This window comes from Hyperoodon ampullatus (genome assembly GCF_949752795.1).
Source record: "Hyperoodon ampullatus genome assembly, chromosome: 10".
NCBI lineage: Eukaryota > Metazoa > Chordata > Mammalia > Artiodactyla > Ziphiidae > Hyperoodon > Hyperoodon ampullatus.
Window position 1 is genome coordinate 38,569,772 of NC_136923.1, and position 25,032 is coordinate 38,594,803.

General features: G+C 56.1%; 1 protein-coding gene across 3 annotated transcripts in view; it reads left to right on the forward strand.

Moving 5' to 3' along the window:
- The window catches only part of CACNA2D2 (calcium voltage-gated channel auxiliary subunit alpha2delta 2), a gene marked incomplete at both ends in the record, with an annotated part of 136,477 nt that overhangs the window by 8,078 nt on the left and 103,367 nt on the right, over positions 1–25,032 (forward strand). For all 3 annotated transcript variants that reach the window (XM_079713133.1, XM_079713134.1, XM_079713135.1), the window contains one exon: positions 17,429–17,510. In XM_079713133.1, the coding sequence (XP_079569259.1) occupies positions 17,429–17,510 (82 nt within the window). The remainder of the gene's footprint in view (positions 1–17,428; positions 17,511–25,032) is intronic.

Below are 25,032 nucleotides of genomic sequence, written 5' to 3' on the forward strand. Positions count from 1 at the left end.
GCAGGGAGCCTGAGTGTGACCATCTCCTTGGGCAATAATGGGCCTTGCCTGGGTCCCTGATTTGGGAAGGAATATCCCAGCCACAGAAGCCCCTGGGGACCTAGATACCTCCGTTGTACAGACAGGGAAATTGATGTCTGAGTGGCGGGAAGGAGCCTTCAGGCCCCACATTTCTGCTGGCTACATATATTCTGCGGGCAGGGCCCAGCCCCCCACCCAGGGCTCAGTACAGGCTGCTCAAAGGATGCTCCCCATTCAGCCATCCTTGCACTATGATGTACAACTGATTATCTTAAATAAAAACATTCTTGCCATGAGATGCGGGAGTGCTTTGAGGCCTCCTTTGGCAAACCCTGCAGAGCAAGGTGCCTGTGGTGTGGGCCCCCAGCTTCTGGTGTTTCTTTGGGGCAGACCTTGGTGCACTTTGCCGTTTTAGAGTCAGTGAGGCTTTCAGGGTACCCATGGAAAGGACAGCTTTGTCGCCGGGTGGGCACGAATGGGTTGGAATTTTCCTCAGATGGGTAGAGGCCCCTGCTCTGCTGCGAGTTTCCAGCCTGACATGGCTGACGTGGCATTTTAGCCTTGATAACTTCTCTGCTCAGCCTATGTTCTCCTCCCTCTGGCGCTGCCTGAAATGCTACATTTGAAGCCTTAAAGGTCAGGCCTGGTGCTGCCACTGGTTCCAACAAACAAACAACAAAACAACCCACCTCAGCCCTGCCCCCACAACTTCATTTATTAGAAAAGAGAAATGAGCTGGCAGAACAGGCCTCTGCACTGAGGGCTCTCACAGATGGACGTTTCTCCTTTCTCCCTGTGAGCTGAGGCTAGGGTGGGCATGGTGAGAACCTAGGAGTCTTCCCTTCCTTTCCTGGACCTGCCAGGCATGCTGCAGTATCTCTCATTGAGGGTAAGCTATGACCTTGCACCCCAGAAGCCTGCCATGGGCAGAGCCCCACTTCTCACCTAGCATTTGAGGGCCCTCCTGGGCTGGCTTTGGTCTCTGGCCACTAGCTCTGTGACTAGACTCCAGCCAGGCCAAGCCACTTGCAAGTCCTGGTAGGAGCTCTGGCCTCTCCACCTTCTGGCTGTGTCCCTATACCAGGCTGGCCTGCTCAGCCTGAGTACTGGGCCAAGAAGCCCTCTAGATCATTGCCCTCCTCTGGCTCCCTACCCCTTGTGGGCCTCTCCTATCACCCTGTGCCTCTCCCCCAACTCTGTGCCCAGTTTGTAGAGGCCTTTCCAGGAGTAGGCATTGAGCTGACTACTAATCCTTCAAAAACTGAGTCCAAGGAATGGCTGCAAGGAAAAGAGGCTGCTTCTGTGCACTCCTTGGAAATCCCAGCACATTAATTTTTTTCATCATGGTTAGGCCCTCTGGCAGGGAGCTCAGAGGTGGGTATGTATAGGCTGTCATTGAGGACCAAGCCTTCACCTGCACCCTGCCTGGCTGGCCTTACTTTTGGTGTGGCTGTCTGTCCTTGACTGACTTCCTTCATGGCAACAAGATGGCTGCCACAGCTCCAGGAATCACATGTACCAGTCATTAGGAGTAAAAGAGGAGATGTTTCCTCTGGGTTCCTCTTAAAAAAAGAGGCTAGGAAACCTCACCCAGAAGCCCCCAGCCAATTTCCCCTCACACCTCATTGGCTAGCACTGGGTCACATGTCTACTCTAAACCAATCACTGGCAATCAGGAAGGTGCATTGTGATTGGCTCAGGCTAATGAGGATTTACCCTTGAGCTAAGGATGGGGTCACCTTGGGACTGGAGGCGGGAGAGATTCTTGCAGACTTGGGTTTTGTTAGCGAGAAGAGGGGGAGTGATGGAGAATGGGGAGGCAAGATGTGCTTCAGGGTCAGACAAGAGGCCTGACAAGAGGAGGAAGGTGGGAGGGGAAGGAAAGGGAGAGTGTCCATGTTCAAGGAAACATTTGTAAAGGAAGTAATTTTAACTACATCATCAAACACTGTGATCTGAGTCTCGTGTGCTATATTTCACATATGCTATCCAATGAGATCAGTCCATTTTTATTCCCATTTCACAGATAAGAAAAATTGAGGTTCAGCAGAGCTAAGTGATGCTGAAATCACACAGATGGTGAGTGGTGAAGGCAGGATTCACACCCCAGTGCTTGGGTCTGAGAATTCAGCCACTGCTGTACATAGCCCTTCTGCAGCTCACCTCCTCCAGAGAGGCCCTTGACCACAGGACCCTCAGGGTACCCCACCCTCCTATATTCTTCCAGCACATCTGTCCCTCTACCCTTCTTGTCTCAATTTCTTACTACTCCACCCTAGCCCTGGCCCGTCTCCAGCTTACTGTGGGAGTCTGGGCAAGCCACCTGCTCTCTTCCTCCAGCCTCAGTGTCTTCATCATACCCAGGACCCTCTAGAGTGATGGATTCTTCTGCAGCTGATGACGATGCTCCCCTGCCACCCCATCTGCATAGCTGCCATCTTTGTCCTGCCCTGTAAGCTGGTGCTATGGAGACCATGACCAAGGGGGCTGCTTCTGATTGGCATGGTGGTGGGCACAGGAGGGGAACTCTGCCCTCAGGACCGGCAGCACCGGGGCAGCAGCCATCTCCTTCCATGGGGGCTTAACAAGCACCTATTATGAACTGAGAGTTGAGTAAGCAGGGGAGAGGTTGGGTGGGCTGCAAAGGGCCCTGCCAGTCCCAAGCAGGACCCTGCCTATGGTCTGGCTGACCTCTGCCTGTCCCTTAGTGCTTGACTAGGAGTCACTGTTCCCTGAAGCCTCCCCTGACTTCCCTGTTTGGGACAGGGGCTTCCTAGGCCCCCTGAAGTCACTCCTATTCTTGTCTTGCAGTAGACCTGCTGCCTCCCCTTCCAGACTGTGTGCCTGGAGGGTGGGCAGGGGTCACGAGCACCTGTCCTTGGCTTGAGCTCTAGGCTAGCGCACACCAAGTGCTCAAAAAATGTTTGCTGAACAGAGAGTCAGCACAGGTGTCTACAGGCCAAGCTGGTTACGTCTCTGAAAGCTGGAACAGCTTTTGCATGTTCTGGGACAGGGTCCCACATGGCCCTGGCTTTGCTGGTGTGACAGAACAAAGGCCACCCCACACACCTTCCTGCAGCTCTCTTACAAGGGATGCCCCAGCCAAGAGGCTGCCTCCAAGGGCTGCTCGGGGGAGAGAGATGAAGGTGGGGTCCAGGGCCCCATGGGTTATGTTATTTAATTTGGTGGGGCAGGGCCTGGGCATCAGGATATTTCCAGAGCCACTCAGGTGAGCCAAGGTGGAAAGCCAAGGCCATAGAGGATAGGAAAGTAAACATAGGACCCCTCCCCCTGCCCTGCTCTGCCAGCAAGGAGAACTGAGGCTTCCAGGGAAAGGGGGTGGGGACCAGTGTACTGGTTCTGGGGAGTATTCTGGCCATTGTACCTGTTGGGGGGCAGCTGTTCATAGATGCCTGTACATGTGGCCAGTGGCCAGAGTCTGCAACCTGTTCCAGGGAGATCGCCAGGCCTCCTCAGCCGGCTGCCCTACTCCTTCCCAACTGCCCCTCTGTGTTGACACTTGCTCATGCCTCATCCACACTGCTGATTGCTCCATGGCCCTCCCATGTTTCAGGACCCCCCTCCTGACGGCCCCTGCCCCGCCTGAGTCTCCTCTCCAAACCTTAGCTGTGTGCCAGGGCTGCTCTCGGGGAGCTCACAGTCCGTGGGAGAGATCGTCAGCAAGGAAGAAATGGAAGTGAGGCCAAATAAATAATAGCCACACATGACTGGTGCTCTAGGCAGCATCCAAGTGGTGATGAGACGCAGCCCCTACTCCAGACTGAATTCTGACAGGCCCTCCTAGGGTCCCCAGCCTTTCCTAAGGCCTTGGGCCTCCCCTGGTCAGGGCTGTGGGGGCCCGGGGAGAGCATCAGGACCCATCTTCCTTTGAGAGTAAGCCGCTGACAGGGGGACAAGGATACGGGGCAGGGGTGGGGTGGGGGAGAGGCTTGCCTACATGGATCCAACCCCAGTTCCCGAAGCTCCAGGCAGGCCCCATCGCTCTCCTGCTGACGTGCTCCCTGAGGCCACTGCACCCCTGCACAGTGCCTCCTAGCACCCGGGGTGCCTTGGGCTGCCCACAGCCCATGACTGGGGCCCCACCTACCTGATGCCCTGCAGCCCCACATTCCCCGGCACAGAGTGGCTGGGGAGGGGTGGCGGGGAACAATCCCAGAGGACATTAAGCCGAGTGATTTACATGGTTCCTGAGCCAGCGCTGGGGGAAATATATTTCACAGGTGGTTTCCAGACTGGTGGCGTATGCAGGAGGCCATGACTCTAAAATGGAGAAGGGTGGGGACATCACGGGGCCTTCTAGAGGGACCCAGAGCCGTGGGCTTTGGTGGCCTCAGTGTGCCGTCCGCCTGCTGCTTGCTAGAAAGCATGGTCCAGGGTACGGGGGTTGAGGAGGGGAGGAGCTGGAGCCCCATATGTGACCATGAGTCATTTTGTCCCTCAGTTTTCTAACCTTTAAAATGGGATCGTAGGGCTTCCCTGGTGGCGCAGTGGTTAAGAATCCGCCTGCCAATACAGGGAACACGGGTTCGATCCCTGGTCTGGGAAGATCCCACATGCTGCAGAGCAGCTAAGCCCGTGTGCCACAACTACTGAAGCCTGCACCCCTAGAGCCCCTGCTCGCCAACAAGAGAAGCCACCGCAATGAGAAGCCTGTGCACCACAATGAAGAGTAGCCCCCGTACACAGCAACAAAGACCCAATGCAGCCAAAAATAAATAAATAAAATTAAATAAAAGTTAAAAAAAAAAAAGGACTCTAAAATGGGATCATATTTCCTGTATTTTATGATTGTGAACGTAGAACAAATCAAATGCCAGGGCAGGGGTGGCCCGCAGGTCAGTGCGAGGGGGATGCATGGCTATGGGACAGCCCATGGGTTTGGTCCTACCTGAGGCTCCCACCCAGTTCATCCTCTTCCAGTCAGTGCCTCCCCCACTGTGAGCACATTTGTTCCTTCCACAGACACTCACCACAACCTGCCATTCATTCATCCTCTCCACACTCATGAGCATCTGCCATGTGCCAGGCACTGACGGGACAGGCAGACAACAGTCTGGGGAGGTGATATAGACGGAGGATGTGTTATGTTGGAAGGTGACAAATGCCATGGAGAAGGGACAGGATGAATTTTGGGGAGGGTTTAACTAAGGAGGCAGGTCAGAGTGGGCCTCACTAAAACATTTGAGCAGAACCTGGAAGGAGGGGAGAGTGGGAGCCACATGGGTATCTGGGAGAAGAGTGTTCCAAGCAGAGGAACAGCCAACACAAAGGCCCTGAGGTGGGATGTGGTTAGAGCAGGAGGAAAAGGGGAGAGTGTGAGGAGAGGAGGGCAGAGGGCAGCAGGGACCAGGACAGCCTGGGCCATTAAATTAGCATGACTTTGAAGTGGGGGCCCCCGGGGAGAGGTGTGAACAGAGGAGCACCAGGGTGATGGCCAGTGGTGGTGATGAGACCTGCTGATGGTCTGGGTGTGAGAAAGGGAAAGGGGTCTCAGGACACCCCAAGGGTTTGGCTTGAGCATCTGGAAGGACAGAGTTTTCACCAGGTAAGCTGGAGGAGGCTGGGGAAGAGTCAGTCCAGGGGACCATCAGGTATTGGACACATTGAATTTGAGATGCAGACTAGGGCATCCAAGTGGAGATGTGTTAGAGCTAGATGTATGCCTCTGGAGAGGGCCAGGTGGAGCTGTGCCTTCCCAGGCTGGGTGCCGAGGACTGAGCAGAGAGCCCTGCTCTTTGAACCCTTAGTTTACCAGCCACTGACTGTGCCCGCTCTCTTCATCTCCCCAATGTCAGAAGCTCACTGTCCTTCACCATCCGTCACATGGAGGCGCTCACCATGTCCTTGAGGATGGAGCACTGCAGGCCTCAGTGTGGGAGCAGCCTGCTTATGCCCATAGTCAGTCTGAGGGTGTTCATAGGGCATCACCATGCGCAGAGCTCACTGCTGAGCCTTCCTTGCACGTGCTGTACCCTCTGTCTGAACTGCCCTGCTGCTCTGCAGTGCTACCTTTACCTGGCCAGACCCCTAGGCTGGGTCAGGCCCCTTGCCGTGCATCCCACCCCCCCAAGGCTCGCCGGACTCCTCCTCCCTCCACTTACTGAGTCTGGATCAGATCAGCTGTCTGCTCTGGTTGAATTCCAAGCTTCCGAGGGCAGGCTTGCATCTGCCCTGCTCACCACTGTGTCCCTTGGAGACATGGTGCCTAGCTTGGAGCCTGGCTCAGTAACTATATGAATGAATGAATGAATGAATGGGGAGTGAGGGAGCTAGTAGGGAATCTATAGAAGGTTGGCAACATCTGCAGAGTATTTTGTCTGTGATAAGCCCTCCTGGGTTTGGCCAGCCTGCTACTCATCAAGCCATCTCTTAGGACAACACAGGCTCACCAGGCAGTGGCTCCTTTTGTCCTGGTCACCAACCTGGGACTTCTCAGAAGGGGTGGGGCCGCTGGGGTGGCACCTGAAGGTCCCTCCTCATTGCAGCTCACAGAGGGGATTTGCATTGCTAAAGGATTCACCATAGAGCATGGAGAGTCAAGGTGGTCCGAGTACTCACATTTGATTTACATGCAACTTGGCTTGCGCTTAGAAGCCCAGAGCTCACTAGAGAGGAGCAAATCCCAGAGGAAGTGGGCATCTCCCCCCACCCCGCCCCCCGCCGTCATGGGAGGGATTTGAGGGAGCTTGGGCTCTGCACTGCTGAGACAACATTCCTACAGCAGGGTAGCTCTGGTGGGGTAAAAGGAAGGACTCTGACTGCACCCAGCTTTGGCTTGCTTGGGGAGGCAGTGAGGGCCCTGATTTGGAGTAGATCCCTTCGCAAAGGTGGAAAAGGTCATAAATGAGGGGTGGTCCTTACCTGCACCCTATTTCCTAAATCTTGGCCATTGAAGTCCTCTTTGGGATTAAGGAAGCCTAATTGCCTAGGGGACAGAACCTGGGCTCTGGAGCCATCCTTTGCTGGGTTCAAATTCTGGTTGAGCACAGACTGGCTGTGTGGCCTTGAGTGCATTGCTTCACCGCCTAGGCCTCCATCTTCATCCACGAAGTGGGCCTGAATCAGTTAGCACCTAGCCAAGGGTGCTGTGTGACTTCAGTGGGCTCACACTCACAGCACCCAGCACACAACGGGTACTCTGAATCATCTGTTACTTTCCTTGGTGCTCTGCTACCTGCTGAAGTTAGAAGCCCTTTCCCTGCCCTGCCCTCCAGCCTCTCTCCCATTGCAGAGGGGGTTGGACAGGACAGGTACCAGTCTGGTGATGGGAGGATGTTCAGGGAAATCTATCCCCAAGCATTTCCAGAAGAGTCTTCTTTGCCATCCTGCAAGCTAAGTTTTGCAGAAAGCTTGATGATGGGACCAGACTGCAGCTCCAACCTAAGGCAAGGGTTGGTAAAGTGGAGTAAGGACTGTGGGTTTGGGGGAAGGGGTGGAGAGAAATCCTGGAAGACTTTCCGGCAGAGGTGACTTGGCCAGGTAGGGGGGGACAAGGCCAGAGAACAAAGCTTGCCCTGATGGGTTGAGTTCTTTTCTGGTCTTTGCTTCACCTCTCCTTTGCACCCAGGGTGTTCTCTGGGACACTGCCAGCTTCCCTGGGGGAATCTCTGCCCTGAGGAGAAATAGAGGATCCCTAGAGAGGTTTCTGTCCTCCTCACGGCAGGAGGCCATGTCGAGGACGCACATGGAGGACGACTATTTGTGGCTCAGAGAGGATTTGACTCATGCTGGGGAATGGGGAGGATGTACAGGAGGGGAGGTGGGGAGATGTGTGAATGAATCAGAATCTGGCTGGAGTGGTTGGTGACACATGGACAGGGCCTATCTTGCCACCTCCAGTCAGGCTTCAGTTACTGGCGTGGGGCAAGAACAGGCAGCTGGAACCCCTGGGTTCCTCCTTGACTCTCCTGGTGACCTCCACCCTGCTGTGCACCTCCTGAGACCAGGCTTGGGTGTGACTCTCCCATCACAGCACCTGGCTGGGCACAGGGGCTGTGTCAACATATCTACCCCTGCCTCCAAGAGCCAGCCTCACTGAACCTCAGTTTACAAGTTTGTTAAATGGGCCTAGGCAGGGGTTACTTTTGCATTGTACCTGACTACCTGGGGAACATGCTGGGGAGAGAAGGAGGCTCTGCAGACCCCCAAATGTTCATGATCTGTGTCAGTGACTGAGGCAGGTGGTTCCAGGCCTGGGGAGCAGATGGTGGATCCTAGGCAGAGTGACTGTCTGTTCCATACCCTGTGTCCCTGGCCTGGACTTTTTGCTTTTCTCTGGGGAGGCCTTAACTAGTTCCTGAGCTCCTCTTGCTCATTGCTAAGTCCCAGGTCTAGATTGATGGAAAATTCACAAACAATGACACCTGGGTGTTGGTACCTTGGGCACCCATGGTCCTCAGCCCCCTGGGGAGTAGAGGTAGATGATTCTGCTGTCCCTGCAGTTTGAAAACCACCAACTCTGTCAGTCCACAGATGGGAAACCGAGGCACAGAGAGGGGAGTGGGTGAGTCTGCACTGAACCAGAATCCCAGTGTCCAGAATCCCAGATGGGGCAGGGTGGGTAGAGTTACTGGGCTATCTGAGATGGGAACAGGGTGAAAGGGATGGGAGGAGGACAGCCTGGGTCTGGGCCATTCTGTGCCTGCACTTTCCTTGCTTCCTGGAAGAAGTGGCTGCTCCAGCACCCGGCCCTCCTGGGAGAGCCATGAATTATGCACGGAAGCCACAGGCCTGGGCAGGCCCATCATAAATGAGCTTTAATAATTCATACGGAGAGGCGCCGGGGAAAGTGGCTGTCCCTGGGGCAGCCACTGCACTTCCAGCCCCTCCACAGGCTGCTACTGCACACCCCACCTGCCTGCTCCTGTGGCCGGCAGCATGCAGGCTGGGCAGGACAGCGGGGAGGTCAGGCCCCTCTGGGGAGGTGCGCTTGCTCAGCCAAGTGCCTGTTCCTCCAGGCTGGAGAGCAGGAGCCCAGGAGAGTTACAGCCCAGGAGGGCAGTAACCCCAGGAGGGCACCTGAGATCAGTTGCTGCTGGGAGGGTACAACTTAAAATGCGGAGCAAGGTGGACTTCACTGAAGGAGGTGAGAGGGGAGCCCTGAGGACTTCTGAGGAGAGACTGATCCAGGCATAGGGAACAGCACGTACACAGGCTGTGCAGGGAGTGCAGGAGTGTATTCAAGCCACAACGAGGAGGCCAGTGTGGCCTGAGGAGTGAGGTCAAGAAGGCCATTGAGAGTATGGCCCCTGGACGGGCTTTGTCTTTCTTCTAGTGCCATGGAGCTGTGGCCTGGTGTTGAGAGAGGACGGACACTGTTCCAACAGGGTGCTCTGGCTGCGTGTGGAGGTGAACGGCCCGGGGGAGGGGGTGCAAGGACAGAAGCTGAAGACCAGTGAACTGATGACTGCACTTGTCCTGGAGAGAGATGATGGCGGCCCAGGCCAGGCTGGGGGCCAGGGGGGTGGAGGGCAGTGGGCAGACTGTGAAGGTGGAGCCAACAGGACTTGCTGAGAGATTGGATGTGGGTGCGAGAGAAAGCAGGTTGCAGGTCACCCTGAGGCTTCGGGCCTGAACCAAGGAGCTGGCATCAGCTGAGCCAGGGGAGGCAGGGGGTGCAGAGAAAAGGTAGGAGGGGATCCAGAGGGAGGTCAGTATCTGGGTTTTGGACACATTCAGTTTGAGAGACCTGTTAGGCATCCAAGTGGACATGCCATGCCGCAGCTGGGCATTTAAGACTGGTGTCTGAAGAGAGGGGTGTATCATCCTGACTGGCGTTCATTAGCTGTGTGACCTTGGGCACATCACTCAATTGCTGTGTGCCTCAGTTTTCCCTCTGAGGACTGGGGATGATCTGACTGCTGTGAAGATAACTAAGGCAGTGCACTGAGAGCCCTGGCCTCACTGGTGCAGACCCAGTGAGGCAGACAGGAAGGCCCCAGTCAGACCCCTTGGGAAATAAATCCCCGCATGGCCTGTGGAGGCCCCAGGCCACCCCTCCTTGAGCAGAGAGGGAAACTGAGACCTGGAGAGTCCAAACCACAGAGCTGGGTGTGGACCACAGAGCAGGACCTGGTACACGGCAGGGGCTGAAGGAGATTCAGCCCCAGGGCCCATCCCCACCCTGGCCAAGCCCTCCAGCCTGGGTCTGGGCCTCAGTCAGTCCCCTGCTCTCCTGCAGAAAGGTGTTTTCCTTCCTGCTGCACACCTCCTTTGTCTCCCCGGCTCCCTGGTGCCTTCTCTAGCCCCTCTCCTGGTTCTCCTGAGGCTGCTGGGCAGAACTCATTCCCGTGGAAGCTGGAGCAGTGCCCCTTTTGGGCTTCTGCTGCTGGAACCCCCAGACCAGGCCTGGTGAGGAGGGTCCTGCTGAGGGACTGCTCAGGAACCTTGTGGCTCTGGGTGTGACAGTCTTGACACAGTATTGTGTTGCTGAAGTTCACTTTCTAGATGAGTTACCTGAGGCCCAGACAGGGGAAAGGATGTTACCAAGGTCACACAGCTAACCATGGCAGAAACAGAAATCAGGCTCAGGTGGCCCTTCCATGCTGTCCTCCTCATCTCCCCTGGGAAACCTCCTTCCCCTTCTCAGCCTGCATGTCTCTGGCTTGCCCCAGTCCTTGTGTGCTTCCCTGACTGCTGGTGCCGCTGTGGGCCCTCAGTCCTGCACTGATGGTGGGGAGTGAGGCAGAGTGCTGTGGCTATTTGCTGTGTGAGCCTGGGACACTCTCCATCCCTCTCTGGGCCAAATGGACTGCCCAGCTCCCCAGCCCTGAGCTGCTCCCTTGTTCCAGGCCTTCTCCCCTCTCCCCATCAGGCTACTGGGAGTAAATACTGGGCTGGACCTGGCGCCCTAATTAAAGTGGATGACTGTTCACTGTTAGTCTAAGCGGAGAGGCACAGGCTTGCTGCCTCCCAGCCAAGAGCCCACTGGAAGAGGAGGCTTCCCCCCCCGCCGCCCCCGACAAAGAAAGGGAAGGGACAGCCCCATAATTAATAACCTCATTAACGAGCAGTATTTGGGCAGGGTCCCAAGACACACATAGTCGAGGCCGATGGATTTGGACTAATTTGAGCTTCAGCAGCACCAGCCCCTCCCCAGCACCAGGGGATCTCTGAGGATCCCTTGTGATAAGTGGGCTACCTTCGTCCCTGTGTGCATGGGTTGGATGGGGGTGGGGTGGGGACGGTGCTCCTGGGGGCCGCATGTTACTCGCACTAGGAGCCCCTTAAGCAGAATCACAAATCCACTGAAGGTGAGCCTGTCCCTTTGAGTCCTGCATCTCAGTTTCCCTGCTTGTAAAGTGGTGGACGGCTAAATGGGGAGCCTTATTCCACGTGAATTGGCTGAGCCAGCATGCTCCCCTCTCCCCAGGCCTCTGTGCATCCCCCACCCCACTTGGTTTGTGCAGTGCCAGGTCAGTGCTGACTGATCTCCGCGCCTCTAGGCACTCTGATCTCAATGGTCTGGGGTGGCTTGGCCCACTTGGCCTCTGCAGAGTGAATGACCTTGGCTAGACTTGCCCTCTCTTCTTGGGAGGCTGTGACCAAATCAAGGTTGGGGGCCCTACCCTGAGCTTTGAGTCCTGAAAGATGTTGAGGCCAAGAGTCTTCTCTCCTGAGCGGACAAGCAGGAAGGATGCTCTGGTCATCGGAGGCCCTACCTTTCCCAAGGAGTCTCCCCTGTGTCGGGGTCTCTTAGGTAGTGTAGGGAGCGCTGCAGCCCACCTAGAGGCCCCAGTCCAAGGAGGAGGCACAGCCATCCCACGCTTCATGAGCTGTAGGTCTGAAGAAGGAGACAGGATTGAGGGGAGAGCGGCCCCGCCGCTCAGATGGGTCTGTGTGTGCATGAGTGTGTGGGGCAGTCATCCCTTCCATGAGGCAGTGGTTTCCACCTGCTTCTTTTTGGGGTCCTGGGAGGTAGACAAGCGGCGAGCTTTATCTCCATTTTCCAGATGGGAAAACTGAGGCCGAAGAGGGCATATCTGGTCTAAGGTCACGGAAGAGCCAGGGCTGAATCTGGGCACTCAGTCTAGGTTAGAGAGGGATATCTACTGAGTGGTCGGGGAGGACTCCTCAGGGGAGGTGGCTCTGGAGGTACCACGATCCTGGGGTGCAGCCTTGAGCTTCCTGCTGTTTGCAGCAGGACTGTGGCCTGGGGAGGGGTTGGCCATGTCCCAAGCCCTGCTTCAACAGGGGCCACGACTGCTCTCTGAGCTTTGCGTGGCCTCTCCAGGCTGGAATGGGGAGTGGCCCTCTTGCCCATGCACCGGTAATCTTCCCCTGAGACGGGGTGAACCTGACACCCAGGCCCTCTAGACCAGCTGTCTTGGGCTCTCTTCATGTCTGTGTCTCTCTGTCTTTCTGTCTTTCTCTTACCCGCCCCTCCTACCCTATCTTTCTTTCCCCTTCAGAAGACTGCTAAGGCACCAAGGTGGGAGGTGGCAGGCCAGCTGAAATATAATCAGAATAATTAAATAGCATTTTATTTTAAATCATTGCCTCCCCCAGAGCTGAAAGAATAATTGGCCAGTCCATCACAAGGGAAGCAGAAGACCCGTGGGCCCCCACCATTGCCAAGTTTGGCTCGTAGTACCCTTGGCAGCAAGTGGCCTCCCCTGTGACTGCTCCCCTGCACCCTTCACCTGCCCTAGCCTAGCCCTGCCCTGCCCTCTACTCCTCCCACCTCACCTGTTGTTCTACCCTTGGCATCTCCCCCTCTACGATGACTGCCTTGACTGAGCTGAGGGGAGAGCTGCAGACTGCTCTTAGGCCCCCAGTGGAATGGGGTTTATCCAGGCAGTCTGCCTGGCAGAGGCAGTCTGTAGCAAGGCTTTGGTGGCAAAGAAAATGCCTCCTTGGGAGTGGTGAGAAGCCCTGCAGAGGTAGGTGGGGGTCCAGAGATCCTCGCCCCTACTGGGCCTTAGCCTCTCCTGGGCCTTCCCCTGTCTGCTCTTGAACAAAGCCCTCCCCCTTCCCTCTCGTCCCTCTGCGGGGTCCAGCCGCCCACACCTACCCTTGCCCTCTGAGGGTGAACCTGCAGTGTCACCTGTCTCTGGTTTTTTGATTTAATTATAGATGAGTTTTCTGCATAATTTATTCCAAAAGCCTGGATTATACTGTACAATTAAATCACATTCTGATCAACAATTTCACATATAAAATTAACAACTGGCAACAGTTTAAACTATGCTGTTGCATCTGTATACAGGCTCTTTCCCTCTTCTCTTCCCTCCCCTCCCCTCCCCCCTCCCCCCCTCCCCTCCCCTCCCCTCTCCTCCCCTCCCCTCCCCTCCCCTCCCCTCCCCTCTCCTCCCCTCCCCTCCCCTCCCCTCCCCTCTCCCCTCCCCTCCCCTCCCCTCTCCTCTCCCCTCCCCTCCCCTCCCCTCCCCTCCCCTCTCCTCCCCTCCCTTCTCCTCCCTTCCTCCCTGTCTGGGGGAGCCTGTGCAGCTGGCCTCGGAGCTGGAGGCCCTCACTGCTCTTGTAGCTTGACCTGGGGCCTCCCCAGCCTTCTAGTGGGAGTCTTGATAGTTCTGTCTGCTAAAGGGGGTCCTCAGCTCCAGCTCCTCGCTCCACATACGGATGATTTTGCTCCCTTGCCTAATGATGACACCTCCTCTTCCCTCACGTACTCCTCTTGGTTCTGAAACATGCCCTGGAGACTAAAAGACCTGAAGTCCCACAGCAGCTGGTGTCATCTTCTTCCTGCTGTGCTGCCCTCAGCCCTCTAGCCCTGAGACACACACATCTTTGCCCTATGCCTGCTCCCAGCCTCTCTCAGCCTGGGGAGCAGGGCGTTACAGGGAGCCATTAGGGAAACCCTTTCCACAGTTCCGTCCCTCTGTGCTCTCTCCCCCCAGCAGGCACTCAGGGAATATTTTCTGAGCACTGGGGGGCAAGGAAGGGCTGGATTTGAAGAGCTTCTAGCCCTCAGGGGACTGCCCAATAATAATACTGCCCATCAAGGTTCCGTGTGGATTTGGCCCTGAAAGGTTTTCAGCCAGTCATTATCTTCCCTGTTTACAGACCGGAAAGCTGAGGTTCCGAGGGGCAAGAACTCTCCGAGGTCACAGAGCTGACAGAAGCAGTCTCTCCCTTAGGCTTCCCAGAGGCTGCATTGTCCTAGGAGGGTGGGGTCATGGAGCTGATGGAGCCAGGAAGACAGGTCTGGCTTCTCTCTGTAGAACATGGCTCCGCACCTGTCCTTGCCAGGGGCCTCAGTTTTCTTGTTTGTGAAATGGGGGCTCAGTGCCTGCACCCCACTAGGTTTGGGCACATTGGAGGACATAATGGTGTGAGGCTGTCATGGCCACACCAGACATCATGCCGGCTGCAGTCCCTGGCTGCACGTGCCTCCTCCCAGACACTCTCTCCTCACTGTCTTGCTAATTTGGCACTTAGAGACACTTGGAGATAAGCAGTGTCATCTCAATGAAGCACATGGAAAATCACAGGGATGTGGGGAGCCAGCAGGGGAATCTACCCTGTTGGGGGGGTGACCCATGGGCCACACTGTCTGGCCAGGGAGGCAATGGGAGATCCAGGGACCTGGGTCCAGATTGATGGGATCAATCCCAGGCAGGGATTTGGTCAGTTTGCCTTTGACCCAGTGGCGCCATGAATCCTGATGCATCCACCATCCTTTCAAAGCCCTCATGCCTTTCTGTTGGTGTTAGTATGACTGCCTGGCCAGGGTTAGTACGGGCTTGGTGGGTGGTTTCTCCTGCCTCTGGGCAAGAACACTGCAGGTGCATAGTTGACTCCTGGCCTCCTGGGTCCCATGTGTCACCCCTTGGAACCAGCACTGGGACACCAGCCAAACTCTGGAACCCACAAAGTCATGTCTCTGTGATGATGAAATGAATGATCTATCACGTTCTTTTAAACTCTTGAACACATATTGCCTTCCTAGTTGGGTTTGGTTTAGGTGAATGATCAGAATAACTTGTTTTCCCTGGCATCATGATGATGGGCATTGCAGCTGGGGCCTGGGGTCTACCCATCAGACCCACCGTGCCAGACCAAGGGCTAGAGCCACCTCTAGACCCCAGGAGGGTGTGCCTGTTCTGATGTGTCATGGGTAGGCCAGTCCCTGTGGCCCATAGCAGCATCCCAGGCTCTGTCTCAGGAGCATAAAACAGCCACCTGACACACTGTCAGGTGCTTATGGCTCAGCCAGGGCCAAGCCATCAGCTCCTGGTGGCCTGGAGCCAGGGGACAAGCAGGCTCTCCATTCTCTGCTGGGCTTTGCCCTCCCCCAGCAAAAAACCTCCCCTGGTGGTTGAGGCCTGATCACCCTTCATAGCCTGGCCTGTAGCCTGGCCTCCACCTGGGCTTGGGGTTAGCTTTTCCCCTGCAGTGGGGAGCAGAGGTGGGCATCAGGCTGTGTCTCAGCCAGCAACAAGCTGAAGCTGATACCTCTTTCTCCTTTTTTAAAAAATAGATTTTTAAAATTAATTAATTAATTAATTAATTAATGTATTTATTTTTGGCTGCGTTGGGTCTTTGTTGCTGCACACGGGCTTTCTCTAGTTGCGGCGAGTGGGGGCTGCTCTTTGTTGTGGTGCACGGGCTTCTCACTGCGGTGGCTTCTCTTGTTGCAGAGCACTGGCTCTAGGCACGTGAGCTTCAGTAGTTGTGGCTCGCAGGCTCAGTAGTTGTGGCTCACGGGCTCTAGAGCTCAGGCTCAGTAGTTATGGTGCATGGGCTTAGTTGCTACACGGCATGTGGGATCTTCCCGGACCAGGGCTGGGACCAATGTCCCCTGCATTGGCAGGCGGATTCTTAATCACTGCACCACCAGGGAAGCCCAATACCTCTTTCTTTTGATGTTGACTTTTTTTTTCCATCACGGTCCTGACATTCAGCTTGGCAAATTGCAATTAGTGATCCGCCTGCTTCCTGATCTGAGTTCCCATGCCAACCGATGCGGGCACACACAATGGCAAGGGCCCAGCCCCCAGCCACAGGGATATGGGGCAGGGGGCTGGAGTATAGACTTAAGCTTTTCTGACCCGGGGAGCTATAAGAGTCCTGGCCCCGAGTGGCAATAGGGGAGGTGGGGAAGATAGCAGGCCCAGGGCAGGAGTTGGGGCCAGACTCAATCTCCTGGATCCCATGGCTCCTGGGGTACCCCTCCAGAAGCTGGGGGCTGACTTCACCCCACCCTTACCTGGCCTCACGGGATGTGCTTAACCTGTGAGCATATTTCAGTCTGTGTGGTAGTTCTCCTATGAGCTCTCCCGGGGAAGGCTTTGTTCTGTGTCTGGTGGGAAGGGGAAGTTGAGATGCCTTTCAGATGCATTAGGGCAGGGGCTTTGGTCACAGCAGAAAGTGCTTTTGGCAGTGTGGAGAGTGTCTCTCTGGCCAGCAGGCCCTGGCAAGCGCTGGTGTGATTTTGCTCACCTGATCTGGCACTGCCTAAAGTGGGATCGCAGGTTAGAACCCAGGCCAGCCCTCTCCCTGGACACCATCCCTGTTCATGAGCATGGGCTGAGAATACAGGACTTTGTGACCACCTGTCCATCCTGTCCCCTCACAAAGATCCCTGTGCAGCACCCTTGACCCTCCAGTTCCCATGTGTTCTTCTCAGACCCTACAAGGTGGCCCCAAATTATCCCCACTTTCTGGAGGAGGATAGTGAGACCCAGATAGGTTAAAACGAGCTCAGCGTGGCACCAGTGCAAGGGAGACCTGCTCAGGCTGGTGGCTCTGGTGAAGGGCTCATGGGGCTTGCCAGGCCCCCAGAAAGGTGTGGGATAGTCTGAACTGGACCTGTGGGTAGACAGTTCATGTGGGGCATCTAGTGATGAGCCTCTGTTTACTAGGGTACTGGAAAGGCGAGGGCCGTCTGAGCAGGAAGCTCTCCATGTCCACTGTTTAAATGAGGCCCAGAGGGGCAGGGGCCTGCCCCAGGTTACACAGTGACTTGGTGGTGGCAGCAGCTCTCATGTTCCCTCCTCTTGCCCAGGTGCCACCCAGCCCTGGGGCAGAAGGCTCTGAGATCCAGCAGACACCAGGCTCACTCACGTCCCCTCCTCCCTGGTATCCTGAGTCCCCATGTTCAGAGCAGCAGCATCAAGGGCTGGCTCTTCACAGTGAAAAATAGTCTCCCTGCAGGCTTCTTGGAGCCGCTGGACTCCCTCAGTGCATTTAAACTATAATCTGCTCCCCTCCCTGGCTGTCCAACAGTACGTGAGGAGAGCCTGGGCCACTGGGTCCAGACTTCAAAGGGAATCAGAGGCATGCTCTGATTCCCAGCCTCTGTTTCTCTTCTAGTGAAAATTGGGTTCTGAAGGGGCAGCTGCTGCGGGTCACCCCTAGGTGGCCGGGCGGGGCTGTTCCAGCCCCAGGCGGATCCTCCTGACACTCCTTTCCTCTCTGCACACAGGATGCAGCACTGGGCCCGGCGCCTGGAGCAGGAGATCGATGGTGTGATGCGGATCTTTGGGGGTGTGCAGCAGCTCCGTGAGGTAAGCCTGGTGCCACTGGCTTTCTCTTTGGGGACCCTGTTCCAGCTGGAAGTGGGGGAAGGGCTTCAGCAATAAGGAGTGAGGAAGGCTTGGTGCAGTTGAAGACCCAGCATGATGGGACACTGTGGACTCATGGGGGCAGGTGGGGAAACAGCTAGAGAAACAGTGACTCCTTCGGGTCTTGGCCTGCTCTTCCCCAGGTCACAATGTTGAAGTGGTACTTAGTCGGCTCTGATGGGTAGGTGTCGGGCTTTTCAGGAGGGTGAGATCTGTTTTTGAGGCAGCATACAGAGTGGGAGGCCAGCCCCTGGAGGGTCCCGTGGGTGTAGTTGTGCACGGAAGCCAGAGAGACTATCCTCGCAATGAGTGGGGTGGCCAGGATGAACAGCCCCGGAGAGTAGTCAGTGCTGCCTGCTCAAGGAGCTTCAGCATGAGACAAGTGGCAAGCGAGTGCTTGGTGAGATGAGGTATTGGGGGTGGGAGGGGTGATTGATTAGGCATGAGCGACCACATTCATCCTGGGAGATTATGTTAATATTTGAAATAGTGATGTGAAGAGCAGGCCATCCGTCACCCCCAGAAGGCGGCAAAATGTGTCGCTGTCGGGCCACAGGCTCCTGAGCTGTCTCTCTTTACGTGGAAACGCAGAGGCTTGGAGAGCTGAGCTCTTGGAGTGCTTGGGGTGGGGCTCCCAGGTACGTGCTGGACTTTAAGGAGCTCTTAGTGGAGGCTTGGGCCAGAAAGTGCAACCTGAACTGAACAGGGGGTTAACGGGGATCTCGTACTGATGGTGGACTTGGGCACAGCAGAGTGAGTGGAGTTATTATTGGGGGTCCAGGCCTCCGGCTTGGCGATTAGATACTCCACTGTGTTCCTGTGTCTCTCTTGGTCAGGGCCAGGTCAGCAGAGGTACGTCTGTGGGGCAGCTGCTATGAGGTGGTGTCCTCGGGCCTTTCCCCATGCTTAGCTTGTAGCAGGTCCCCAGGAAATGGGGGTGGCAGTGAATGTGTTGACATTGGCTGTGGATGTAGGACCTCTGGCACAGGATGGGACTGATCAGGGGTGGCTAATGTGGTGGTAACATAGTTAGGAGGGGGAGTCCGGGTGGGGGTCTGAGCCATCAACTTGCCAGGGGTCCTTCCACCCAACCCCAGTGGCCCAGCCTCTCTGAATCTCCCTTCCCTGGTTACTGGGCTTGAATTGCAGTAACCCCCATCGTACTCTCTTCCTGTGAACTTTCAATGACTCAGCCACACTCGGAGGCCGGCAGAGCCTTCCAGAGAAGGCACTGTAGGAAAAGCTGTTCCGGAACAGAAGTCAATTTATGCTCAGGAATAGCACCCAGCACTTACTAGGTTCTAAGTGGGCACTGCCAAGAGTGCAGCTATGTAGGTTAATGAAGAAATGAGAGTTCCCTGGAATGTGTGTAATGTGTCTCTCCAAGCTTCATATTGGGACATAAGATGTACCCCACATAAGGAGTTAACCATGCACTTCCAGTAAAGAATCTTCCATACTTTCAATCCTCAGCTCAAGGATACTGCTTTTTTTTAATAGTCGTGGGCACTCAGACCCTAAAATTTTGCCAGTGGGAAATAACGTACACATTTCATGCCTGAGACTCAGGTCTGTCTGAACCATAGCTTCCTGGATGGTGCAGACCAGAAATGGAATCCAGCTCAGCATACCCACTGTGTGCTCCTGGGCAAGTCCTAGACCCTCTCTGATCCTCATTCTTGGTCCATGGCGTGGCCGGGATGTCTGGCTGGAGGATGAGGTGGTGAGAATGGCAGGGGACAGGCTGACACAGATACACTTCTAGAAATCAAATCTGAATTTCCCTCATTGATCATTTTCATTCCCAGGATATGTTGTTCCCTTCCGTTCTGATGGGAGTTGAGTGATTCCAGACACTTTCATCAATGAGCACATCTTTCCCCACCCCCACCTTCCAAGTGATTACCAAAGTCATGCAGCCAGGTACGGCAGAACTGGGGCTTGAACACAGGGCTCCTGACTCCTGTCCCAGGGTGCTGCTTCTCCTCTAGCTCGGCCTTCCCTCTTGGGGTGGGCAGGATGAGCCTGGGAAAGAGGGGAGCTGGGCCAGGTTTGGTGTGGCTATGGCCAGGCAGAGAAGTGCTGACCTGGCGTTCCGGGCTCCTTCTGGCATCCCTCTGCCTGTCGATGGCTGCCAGCTCTCCAGTGGCTCTCTGTCCTGCTCCAGTTTTTCTCACCTGCTTCCTTAGCCTCTTGTTTCCCACTGACAGCTCTGGGGCTGCTTCTTGGCACAGGACACCCCTGTGAGGTGGGCGGCCGGGGAGCAGGTGAAGAGTTCTAGAGGAAAAGGGCAACCCTGTGAGAGCAGGAGGGAGCCAACCGGCCCCTCTTCCCCACAACCCCTGGCCCCCCTGACAAAGCCACCAGGGCTCTCCTTCAAGTGCATATGAGAGGGCCCATGTGGCCAGCCCATGCCCTGAGAGCCAGGCTCTGAGAGTCAGGAGGATGCTTGCATCGAAGCCTTGACCCAGCTGCGATGCTCCGTGGACCCTGGTACCACCTCTGCCAAGCTTATGGCCTCAGTCCGCATTGGGGCCACCCCTCTCCATGCTTCCTCGAGGGGCCCCCAAACACCTTGCCACTGGGGTGATCCTTGGCTTTCTTCCCCAACATGGCTGCCCTCTCCACCGGCCCCAGTCCTAGAGGCAGCCCGACCCCCAGAAGCTGGGTGCCATAGAGCTGGCAGCTGCAAGAGTTCAGAAACTGCAGACGGTGGCATTTAGGAGCATTTTCCTTGTCTTGGCACTTTCCTCCTCCCGACCTCACCACAACCCCATGGGGGTGTGGTTGGGTGCAGACTGTGGCCCATTTACAGGCTGGACACCATGGCACACCTTGGTGGAGTGTGGGGGCTGTCTTCAAAGACCCTGTCACATTTCCTCATCTAACCCCAGGGCCAGCACGGAGTAGGAGCGCCCACTGTGGCCTGGTGCTCCTGAGCCGTGCCCCACCGGGTAAACCCAGCCCCGCCAGCCCTGGCTTACTCCTGCCGTCAACAGGCCACAGAAGTGTGGGCTCTACTGCAGTCTGCCCCCTCCAGGGCCCCTAGGAGCTGAGCAAGGTCTCCTGAGCCCCTTTCCTACCCTCCCCCATCAGCACCATATTGTCATCCTTTGGGGGGATAGCAGAGAGCATATGCTTGGGCTCTGAGCTCATTCACATAATGAGGCTGATCAGGATGAATAATTCATCAGGTGCCTGGGGGTGCACGGGGGACCATGTGGAGATGGCCTGTCTCCCCACTCTGAAGCCCAGGTCACTCTGATGGGTACAGCCAGGGACCTATCCCCTTCTGACTGGGTGTCCAGGGTAGAAAGGGAACAACTCTGGGGACCTTGTGGGAAAGCAAAGCAGGACAGATTATAATCAGACAGGAGGAAGAACCAGTGGCTCATCAGGTGCACCAGCCCTGGGACGGATTCCTGATTTGGGTGAGACACCTTCCGTGGAGGGTCTCTACAGAAGGAAGTGAGAAGATCCTCTCTCTGGGGTGGGGGTCGGGGGTGAGGAAAGTCTGTCTGGCTAGAGCTGGTATAGGAGCAGAGACCTGGGATGGTTATGTCTGTGGACTACAGGCCATCCTCTGGGAAAGCTCAATCCAAGTCTGAACCTATGGGAGCATTTCTCAGTCCACATCAACCCCCACACATGTCTCAGGGCAGAAGTGGCTCAGAGCCCTGCCTACGTCCCTGGCTGCTTCCGCCCCCATGATGGCCTTAGCCCGGCTAAGGTGCTGCTAGTCACTCATGGGGAAACCAAGGTGTGGTTGACTGTCTTTACCCACCAGTCCCATCCTGGATCCCTGACTTGCTAGCCCTGGGTAGTGGTGGGGTTGGTGAGAAATATCAAGGCAGAGGTGCAGGCCTGGTGCGGCCCCTCCCCTGGACTGCTGAGCTGCATCCACAGAGAGCGAGACCCCAGGACTCAGAGATCCCTGACACCAAGTCTCCTGCTCCCCTCCCCACGGCTGTGCTTCTCTGGACAGTCATGGTGAATCAGACAAATGCTGTTGATGTGTCCCCACTTCTGTGGGTAGCCAGAAATGGGATTTTTGAACCAGTGACGGCACCATAGTCCTAGCCCATCTTGTCTGCCCCTGGCCATGCCCACACCGCGTCTGCTCAGTGCTCCCTGGGAATGTGTAATTAATATTTGCGGAGTGCCACATCTGGAGTTGGCTCCAGGCAAGGACCAAAATCTGGCCACATTGAGGACCCCTTTCCTGAGGGGCTCAAGGAGGCAGGAACAGGGCCCTCCACAGGTGCCCTTGAAACAGGCTTCTCCCAGGACTTCCCTGGTGGTGCAGTGGATAAGACTCCACGCTCCCCGTGCAGGGGGCCCAGATTCAATCCCTGGTGAGGGAACTAGATCCCACATGCATGCCACAACTAAGAGTTCACATGCCACAACTAAGGAGCTTGCCTGCCGTAACTAAGACCCGGTGCAACCAAATAAATAAAGAAAAACAGCCTTCTCCCTGTTCCTCCACTCCCACCCCCTGCTGGTACCGCCAATTCCTGAAACACATGCGCCGTCACACACTGGCTCAGGGGGTGCTGGCCAGGGCTGTGTTTGGCCCCCCTTTGGGGTAAGGGGTCCTCTCTGGGCATCTCAGGTGGGATCAGCAATGTCCAGGAGTGCCAGGGAAGCTCAGAACGCTAGAGGGGCAGCAGAAGAGGATGAAGGAAGCTGGGGTGGGGGAAGGTGCCAGGGGACAGAAGCAGCCCTGAGAGGGCCAGAATGGGGAGTTCACGTGGTTGTGACCCCCAGACCTACAGTTGGTCCTTCTATCAAAGCACTGTGGTTCACATGTGCCCCAAGAGTCAGTCCACCTTGGCCAGGTGGACCCGCACTCACGCAGGACATGCACGGTTGTCCCAGCTAATGTGCTCAGTCCGGAGAGTGGTGGTGAGGGAGACTCACGCAGGCCCATCACACTCCCTCCCCAGGGTTACTGGAACCTTTGAACCATCATCCTAGGGGTCTGCTCCTTGTGCAGCCCCCCCTCCTCCAGCCACCTCCCGCTGAGGTCCAGCGGCACCCTGCTGTCTCCTAGTGTAGATGATTGGGGTGTGGGGTGCGTGAGGAGGGGGTGGGCGGGGCGCGGGTGTGAAGTGTGCTGCTGGGTAGGGATTGCTGCCGCTCGCCTCTCTAAAAACCCACATATATTATTCTTTAATGGAAAGTTAATTGTCTTATTATTCCCTCCATATGGTCCTCTTGCTCAGCACCCAGCAGGGATGCAAGGGACTGAGGGGGGGCTCCTGGGAGGGCGTCTGAAACGTGGTGAGGCTGCCACGTGAGCATAACTAGATATACTAAGGCAGAGCCATTGGAGCCTGGCGGAAGCCCTTCCTGGACCCCCTCTTTGTCCCCCTAGCCCAGCCTGCTCCTCACCTCTTTCCTTCCCACGTCCTGCCCTGGGGGTGGCCTCTTCTGGCACCACCTCCCCACTGTGAGTTCTGGGAATGCTCTCTCCCAAGCCCTGTGGGGGGAGATGGAGGGTGGTTGTTGCCCTCCTGCTTGCCCCTCCCCGCACATACTCTGTTGTTGCCTGAAGGAGAAAATTCCATTTTTGAGAAGCTTTTCAAAAGCCAATTCGTCTGTGGCAGGAGCTCCTGCCTGACGGCCAACTGACTGGCTTTGGTCTCCTGCACCTCTTCTACATGTCCCCCACCAGAGAGGGGGCACGGGGAGGTCAATGTTGGGGGAGGGCTGCCCCAAGACACCTGGCCCAGGGGCCCTGGCTCATGTTGGCCATGCCTTCCATGGGCACCAGCTGCCTGGAGCCACCCCCAAGCTGATGGCTCCTCTCGGGCTGCTAAGCTGAGCCAGTAGTTGTGCCCTTCTCAGCCCCCGCCCCTCCCAAGGCCTCTCCTCCTCCTCCGCAGAGTGTGAGGGTGTTAGGTCAGAACAGCCTGTTAGGTGGGTGTTAGGTGGCAGAACTAGAATTTGAACCTGGAGCCTGTGCCTTGGGCCACACTGAATGGTGGGTGGTGGAGGAAAGACTGAAGTGGGGAGCAATGGCAGAGCTGGGCCTCCCCGTACCATGGGACCTGGCACATGTTGTCCTGCCTCTCTGAGCCTTGGTTCCCCCATCTGTGACATGGGGATCCGAGCCCCTGTCCTCAAGGGAGCAGGGGCAAGGAAGGGCTGCAGACAGAGCCCTGCAAATGTGGGGGTGCTTTTGTGACCCCCCCCCACTATCAGTTGCCTGCCCTTCCAGGAGTTAGTTATAGTTTTAGAAAGTTCAGGTGCCCAAAGTGTCACCTTTGCTTGCTGAAGCCCAGGAATTTGGAAATTAGTTTCCTCTTCCCTGCCCTGTTAGTCCTGTTTGGGCTGCTATAACAGAATACCATAAACTGGGTGACTTATACACAACAGAAATTTCTCATGTTTCTAGAGGCTGGTAAGTTCAGGATCCAGGCATCAACAGATTTGGTGTTTGGTGAAAGCCCACTTCCTGGCAGCTTTCTTCTCACTGTGTCCACTCGTGGTGGAAGGGGTGAAGGATCTCTCTGGGGTCTCCTTTATAAGGCACTAATCCCATTCACAAGGACTCTACCCTTATGACCTAATCACCTCCCAAGGGGCCCAACTCTAAATACTATCACAATGGGGATTAGGTTTCAACATATGAATTTGGTGGGGAGACATGAACATTCAATCTGTAGCACCTTCTGACCATGACATCTTTGGGGGACCTTACTGGGAGAGGCACCAAGCCACAAGAGCTTGAAGAAACAGGGCCTATGGGCCACGGAAGGGAACCAGTGGCAGAGGCACCCCCTGGGGAGGAAGCAGGTGGGGGTGAAGGGAAGGGCATCTGCACCCAGAAGAGGCCTGTGAGTCTGTTTCTCAAATCAGTCACCCAGTCGGCAGCTTGTCTCCCAGGCCCTGTGGGCTCAGAGAAGGGCACGGGGCTGGACTGGCCTTGGAGTAGGGGTGATAGGAAGCCACCAAGCTCTGGGTTCTTGAGGGCGGCAGCTCTCGGACTGAGGTCCCTCAGTTTAAGAGACGATCTCAGAGGCATGATCAGAACCATACCAGCAGACAGCGCCGCTCTTTCTGGAAGTTTTGGTTGAGAACCGGTGGCTTTGCTGCAGGCCCCTTCCATGAAGTGGATGCCCCTCAATCCTTCCATCCTGGGAATCTGGACTGTTTGTCCAACTTTCCTAAGGCAAGGCCCACCTCCCATGGCAAGGGTTCTGATAAACACCTTGGCTCTCTTCTGGGGTCCCCAAGGAGGCTGACCTTGCAGCAGAACAGCTGGGGGTCAGCTCCGATGGGGACCAAGTGCTTGCAGATTGTTGAGGAGAGGCCAGAGTGTACTCTCTTCTCCCCTGGCCTCTGCATCCACCTCTGGAGAGTGATGGAGCTGCATGTCCAGAGCCGGAGGCTCAACTGGATAATCAAGGGTGGGAGATGGAGGATGGAGTAGAGGACCGAATGGGTTTCCATGCTG